General features: G+C 51.6%; 1 protein-coding gene across 1 annotated transcript; it reads left to right on the plus strand.

Moving 5' to 3' along the window:
* The first annotated feature begins 387 nt into the window (after positions 1–387).
* ATP6V1F (ATPase H+ transporting V1 subunit F) lies at positions 388–6,023 on the plus strand. Its single transcript, XM_081331503.1, has 2 exons — positions 388–603; positions 4,391–6,023. Exons 1-2 carry the CDS (start codon positions 446–448, stop codon positions 4,590–4,592), a joined length of 360 nt encoding a protein of 119 aa, XP_081187629.1. The 5' UTR covers positions 388–445; the 3' UTR covers positions 4,593–6,023.
* Positions 6,024–6,813: the final 790 nt, after the last annotated feature.

Raw genomic sequence — 6,813 nt, forward strand, 5'->3', positions numbered from 1 at the left:
ACACGTGCATCTTCATTTTCCTATCTCTATAATTCTGATGGCTTCATAGGGCAGTGGTAGGCAACCTCGGCTCTTTTATGACTCATGGACTTCAACTCCCAGAATCCCTGCGTCAGCTATGCTGACTCAGGAATTCTGGGAGTTGAAGTCCATGAGTCATAAAAGAGCCGAGGTTGCCTACCCCTGTCATAGGGGTTTCTTTTCAACAACGCATGCGCCGAGGCAACAACACATCGCGCCCTCGAACAACTCTTCGTGTCCTATCTCTATGATTCCGATGGGCAGGGAGGCGGCTTCTTTTCAACGACGCATGCGCCGAGGTAGGAAGACGTTCCTTCGAACACTGCGCCTGCGCGTCTCGGCGCGCTATAAGCTTGCTACGGCGCCTGCGCGAGGGGAAAGTCAGCTGGCTTTGCTCGCTGTTCCCCCAGTCCTTGGCGCGGTCATGGCGGGCCGGGGGAAGCTGATCGCCGTCCTGGGCGACGAGGACACGGTGACCGGGTTTCTGCTGGGCGGCGTGGGCGAGCTGGACAAGCACCGGCGCCCGAACTTCCTGGTGGTGGAGAAGGAAACGGCGCTGGCCGAGATCGAGGAGGCCTTTCGGTGAGGAAGGAGGAGGGGGGGGGTGGCGAAGGAGGGAGAAGAGCCGGGAGGCGGTTGCCGTGGAAACGGGAAGGACCATTGCGCTCTGAAAACGGGGAGGGGGGCGCGCCGCTACATTTGGGAAGGGACCATTGCCTTTCATGGGGGGAGTTTGGATGAAACCAGGCCAATGTAAACCGGCAGGGCGGAAGAGACCACCTACTCCTCGGCGGGGGTGTCGCGGAAAACGTCAGGGTAAACCATTCCAGGCTGGGGGGGAGCAATGCTTGTTTAATGGGGGTTATTTTAACGGGGTGGGGAAGAGAAGGAACTAAATGGCGGGGGAGAATTGGGAAGACATGATGGATTGAGTAAAAAGAGGATGTTCCTGGATGTAGGTAATCCTTGCATTAACGACCACACGCCAGCCCGGCGTTTCTGCTGAAGGAGACAGTTGTTAAGTGAGTTTTGCCCCGTTTTACGACCTCCCTTGTTCCCGTCGTTAAGTGAATCGCTGCAGTTAAGTTAGCAGCCTGGTGGTTAAGGGAATCCAGCTTCCCCGTTGACTTTGCTTGTCCGAAGGTCGCAAAAGGGGAATGGCATGACCCCAGGAGGCTGCGACCGTCGTAAGTATGAGTCAGTTGCCCGTGCTGATGGCGTGACCACGGGGAGGCTGCCACGGGCTTAAGTGTGAAAAACGGCCGTAAGTCACATTTTTCAGTCCCAAACAATCCCTAAAAGAACCATTGTAAGTCGGTTAGAGCAGGGGCCTTCAAACTTGGCCCTTTGATGACTTGTGGACTTCAACTCCCAGAATTCCTCAGCCAGGCACGCGTGCCTGGCTGAGGAATGCTGGGAGTTGAAGTCCACAAGTCATCAAAGGGCCAAGTTTGAAGGCCCCTGAGTTAGAGCCACTAATTCTCATGAAGTTAAAGGAGGGGGAAGGGGCTACACCTTCAGACCTGCCATTTCCTCTTATTAGAGCTTTGCAGTCTAAATGCAGCTCTGACTTACATGGGGTTGGTCTACCTCGCAGGGCTGACGCCGGGCCCTTGGGGTGGGCTTTTGCTACCTGGCAGCCCTCGACGACCCACAATTCGGATCCAGACTTCCGTGGCTAATCAGGATGCCTCTTAAGTTAGTTGCACCCAATTTTTACCGCCGCTTTGCTGGGGTTATTGAAACTGCAGCTCTTAAGCCAATCACGCGGTCGTTAAGTGAATCCGGCTCTCTCCTCCCCCACCCACCCACACATTGACTTTGCTTCTCGGAAGCCGGCTGGAAGGGTCGCAAGTGGGGACCACGTGACCCTGGGACGCTTCAACCATTGTAAATACGTGCCGGTTGCAACGGTGGGGAATGCTGTGGCGGTCCTAAGTGCGAGGAAAACTCCTAAGCGACTTTTGTTTGAGTTGCAACTTCAAACAGTTGCTAAACAGAACGGTTGCAAAAACGAGGACTGCCTGCATGGCATTTCCTGACCGTGAGGACAATTAACCGGTGGAACTGCTGGCCTCCAGAAGTTGCGGGTGCTCCATCACTGGAGGTTTTTAAGAAGAGACTGGACGGACACTTGTCTGAAATGGTGCAGGGCTTCCTGCCCGAGCAGGGGGTTGGTCTAGATGACCTCCGAGGTCCCTTCCGACTCTTGTTGTTCTGTTAATCAGTGGAACAACCTGCCTCCAGAGTTTGTGGGTGCTCCATCACTGGAGGCTCCAAAAAAAAGATTGGGCAGCCATTATTTGCCTGAAATTGTATAAGAGTTTCCTGCTTGAGCAGTGGGTTGGACTAGAAGACCTCCAAGGTCCCTTCCGGCTCTGTTCATTCTGTTACAGTATTTCTAAATGCTGGAGTTAGAATAGACTCACTTGATTGTCACTTTAAATCCGCACTAATCGGCATACGTTAACATGAAATTTCCTTGTGTGTAGCTCTCAGTGGGTTAAAGGTAAAGGTAAAGGTTCCCCCGCACAGGCGTGCTAGTCGTTTCCGACTCTAGGGGCCGGTGCTCATCTCCGTTTCAAAGCCGAAGAGCCAGCGCTTGTCCGAGGACATCTCCGTGGTCATGTGGCCGGCATGACTAGACGCCAAAGGCGCACGGAACACTGTTACCTTCCCACCGGAGTAGTCCCTATTTTTCTACTTGCATTTTTTACGTGCTTTCGAACTGCTAGGTTGGCAGAAGCTGGGACGAGTAACAGGCGCTCACTCTGCTACGCGGCACTCGGGATTCGACCCGCCAAACTGCCGACCTTCCGATCGACGGGCTCAGCGTCCTAACCCACTGCAAATTTACACTAAATATGACCAAAAGAAGTTGCACGTACCCGCATGTATTCTGTGACACAGTGAAACGACACAAGTCTAGTCCCGATGTGTACGTGTGTGTACCTGGCGAGAAAAATGAATCTTGCGAGTTTGCCAAAGGGATGCCATAGGGAGCAAAGCTCTTGTGGGTTTCTGGGCGGTCCCTAACCCTGAAATTTCCTCGCTTGTTGGGTTTGCTGATCCTGGTTAGAACTGGCCAGCATGCTCCTGTAGCCACCTCTTTGCAAAATCTGAGAAGGCCTTGGCTTCAGCCGGTGCCTTGTTTGCCCACAAACACAAAAGTCCAGCGTTGGCTGCTTTGTGCCGGTCTCGGTTTGCCTTGGAAGGAGCATCTGCCGTTGTCCTCCGTGACCTCGAGGGAGCAGGAGATTCAAAGGAGGCAGGATTCGGCCCCTGCCCCGCCTTGGTGCGTGTTGAGTAGTTTCCTTCTTCTCCAGTTCAGGAAATTCCCCATTTGCTCTTCGGAGGACCTCTGTGGGCCGTGCAGGTGTCTTGCTTTTAAGTTCAGAAGCAATAATTACGTCACGGTTTCTCAACCTCGGCCACTTTAAGATGGGGTGGCTGGGAAACCCTGGGAGTTTGTTTTGGGAACAGTTGTGTTAGCAAGCAGCCGCTGTGTGAACTCAGCAGCTGCTTCCCAGAATCATTTTTACGGTGTCTTCTTCCCATAGAAGATAAAGTCTTGTCTTTGGTTCGTTTTGATCTTGTTAATTATGTTTTGTTCCCATAATCTGTCAGCCAAGAGTCACCCTGTAGTAGAGGGAGCCCTAGTACAGTAGTAGAGGGAGCCCCAATAGTAGCCCCAGTAGTAGAGGGTGCCCTAGTAATTGCCCTAGTAGTAGAGGGAGCCCCAGTAGTAGAAGGAGCCCTAGTCATTGCTCTAATAGTAGAGGAAGCCCCAGTAGTAGGAGGGAGAGCTTCAAGGAGTTTGTGGAGTCCCAGTAGTAGCCCCAGTAGTAGAGGGAACCCCAGAGAGCTGATGGAGTAACCCCAGTAGTAGATGGAGCTCCAGTAGTAGCCCCAATAGTAAAGGGAGCCCCAATGGTAGCTCCAGTAGTAGAGGAAGCCCCAGTAATTGTCCTAGTAGTAGAGGAAGCCCCAGGAGTAGCCCAGGAGTAGAGGGAGCCGAAGTAATTGCCCTAGTAGTAGAGAAAGCCCCAATAGTAGCCCAGTAGTAGGTGAAGCCCCAAGGAGTTTGCGGAGTCCCACTAGTAGCCTCGGTAGTAGGGGCAGCCCCAAAGAGCTGATGGAGTAGCCCCAGTAGTAGATGGAGCTCCAGTAGTAGCCCCAATAGTAAAGGGAACCCCAATAGTAGCTCCAGTAGTAGAGGGAGCCCTAGTAGTTGCTCTAGTAGTAGAGGGAGCCCCAGTAGTAGAAGGTGAAGTTGCCCCAGTGGGAGCCCCACTAGCAGCGGTGGGGGGGGTGCCCCCGAGAGCCGACCCCTTGTAACTCCTCTGCCCCGCTTCCCCTCCGCCTGCAGGGGCTTCCTGGCCCGCGAGGACATCGGCATCATCCTCATCAACCAGTTCATCGCGGAGATGATCCGCCACGTCATTGACACGCACACTAAGTCGCTGCCTGCCGTGCTGGAGATCCCGTCCAAGGAGCACCCCTACGACGCCTCCAAGGATTCCATCCTACGCCGGGCCAAGGGCATGTTTACTGCCGAAGACTTGCGATAGGCAGCCCGGAGAGTCCACTCCGGACCCGGGCCAACTTCTACTACTACGCAGTGGTGACCTCTTCCTCTGCCTCTCCTCGTGTTGCCTTCCGATCCTTCGCCACCTGCTCCTCGTGCGGAGGAACGAGTCTGCGTCGGAGAGTTCTTCGGCCCTTTCTGAGCGTCCAGGCCAGGGGTAGGCCACCTTGGCTCTTTGACGACTCGTGGACTTCAACTCCCAGAATTCCTGAGCCAGCCACGCTGAGGGGAAAGGGAGAGGTTTCCAAGCTGAGCTGTGCCGGCTGAGGAATTCTGGGAGTTGAAGTCCACGAGTCATCAAAGAGCCAGGTTTGAAGACCCCTGCTCTAGAGATACTTCAGCTCAACTCCTCTGCTGCTTCTCCCTCACCTCCTACTTCCTTCTATTTAAGCCCTTTCCTTGAGGATGCAACCCAAAAAATGGGTTTGGAGTTAAGATGGGATATCCTGGCTTGATGCCTTGGAGAAGCTGGTCTGTCTGTTTCCTAGAGTGCAATACCCAAACATCTGTCTCCCAGAGGATTTACAATCCAGATGAAAATGGTTCCAGATTTTTGCCTGCCTTCCAAAGGGAATTCTGTTCCTGAGGGCAGAGGTTGTCCCCTTGACCGTTTGTCGGCTAGAAGGACGTTCTCCTCCGATGAGCCACTTTGATGTGTGCGTGTGGACTTCAACTCCCAGAACACCTCAGCCAGCAGGGTTCTAAGTATGGCTGGCTAGGGGATTCTGGGAGTTGAAGTCCATACATCTTCAAGTGGTTAAGGTTGAAGTTCCACAATCCCAACTCGGTATTTCTCAAACCGTAGCCACTTGAAGATGCGTGGACTTCAACTCCCAGAAGGCCCTAGGCAGCGGGGTTCTGAGGCTTGGCTAGCTGGGGAATTCTGGGAGTTGAAGTGCATAAGTCTTCCAAGTGGCCACGGTCGAAGTTCCGCCATCCAGTTTAGTGTTTCTCAACGTCAGCCCACTTTAAGACTTGTGGGTTTCAAGGCTGGCTGGGGAATTCTGGGAGTTGAAGTCCATGCCTCTTAAAGTGGCCGAGTTGAGGAACCCTGGCCTAGGGCAGGGGTAGGCAACCTCGGCTCTTTAATGATTCATGGACTTCAACTCCCAGGAATTGAACTCCCAAACGGGGAGAGTCCGATCCCCTTTTCCACCCCTACATTGCCTACAGAGTGATATCTAACAGCAGTTGCAATGTCTGGTGTCTTGGAAGCAACCTGGTCTGTTAAATGGAAGTAAGTTTGTTAATGGAAGCAACCTGGTCTGTTAATGGAAGCAACCTGGTCTGTTAATGGAAGCAACCTGGTCTGTTAATGGAAGCAACCTGGTCTGTTAATGGAAGCAACCTGGTCTGTTAATGGAAGCAAGCTTGTTGTCGCTGGGAGAAGTGAATAAAACTGATTTCTCTTTGATTTCGATCTTTTGAGTGCTCAACTCGGGTGAAGTGGGAGGCGATTCAGATGAAGGGCGTTTGTGTTTCTGACTCTGCAAGCTATTTTCAGCCCCAGCCGGTGTGGGCTCACTCTTTCCCTGCAATCTCCCCCCTGGGGAAGTGGCGGGTGCCAATCCTTGCACGCGCCGGTGGGTCACTTCCTCTCACGCTGACGTGGCCGACTCGGTCTGTGTTCTTCGGTTGGTACGATTGATCGTGGTTGGCCTGCGGTTCACGGTGGTCTTAAATGACAAAGCAATTCAGGCTTCAAGCATTGATGCTCTTTTCTGGTTAGTTCAACTCATAAGCTGCCCGAGTCATTCAGAGGGGATCTAGGATGAAGGATTTTCTCTTTCTTTCTTTCTTTCTTTCTTTCTTTCTTTCTTTCTTTCTTTCTTTCTTTCTTTCTTTCTTTCTTTCTTTCTTTCTTTCTTTCTTTCTTTCTTTCTTTTCTTTCATCTTTCTTTCTTTTCTTTCATCTTTCTCTCTCTTTCTTTCTTTTTCTTTTCTTTCTCTCTTTCTTTCTTTCTCTTTTTCTTTCCTTCCTTTTTTTCTTCTTTTTTCTTCAAAATACATTTTCATTTACTTTAAGCACATTTTTCTTTCTCTTTTCTTTCTTTCCTTTTTTATTCGGAATAAATTTTCACTTATTTTAAGCACATTTTCTTTCTTTTTCTTTCCTTTTTTCTTCAAAATAAATTTTTATTTTAATTCCTTCCTTCCTTCCTTCCTTCCTTCCTTCCTTCCTTCCTTCCTTCCTTCCTTCCTTC

This window comes from Vipera berus (assembly GCF_964194415.1).
Source record: "Vipera berus genome assembly, chromosome: 6".
NCBI classification, from domain to species: Eukaryota; Metazoa; Chordata; class Lepidosauria; order Squamata; family Viperidae; genus Vipera; species Vipera berus.

What these genes read in the sequence shown, in the direction of transcription:
- ATP6V1F (XM_081331503.1), top strand. Translation starts at nt 446, where the DNA reads ATGGCGGGCCGGGGGAAGCTGATCGCCGTCCTGGGCGACGAGGACACG. An exon ending in GAGATCGAGGAGGCCTTTCG is followed by an intron (nt 604 to 4,390) that starts GTGAGGAAGGAG and finishes CTCCGCCTGCAG; the next exon opens with GGGCTTCCTGGCCCGCGAGG.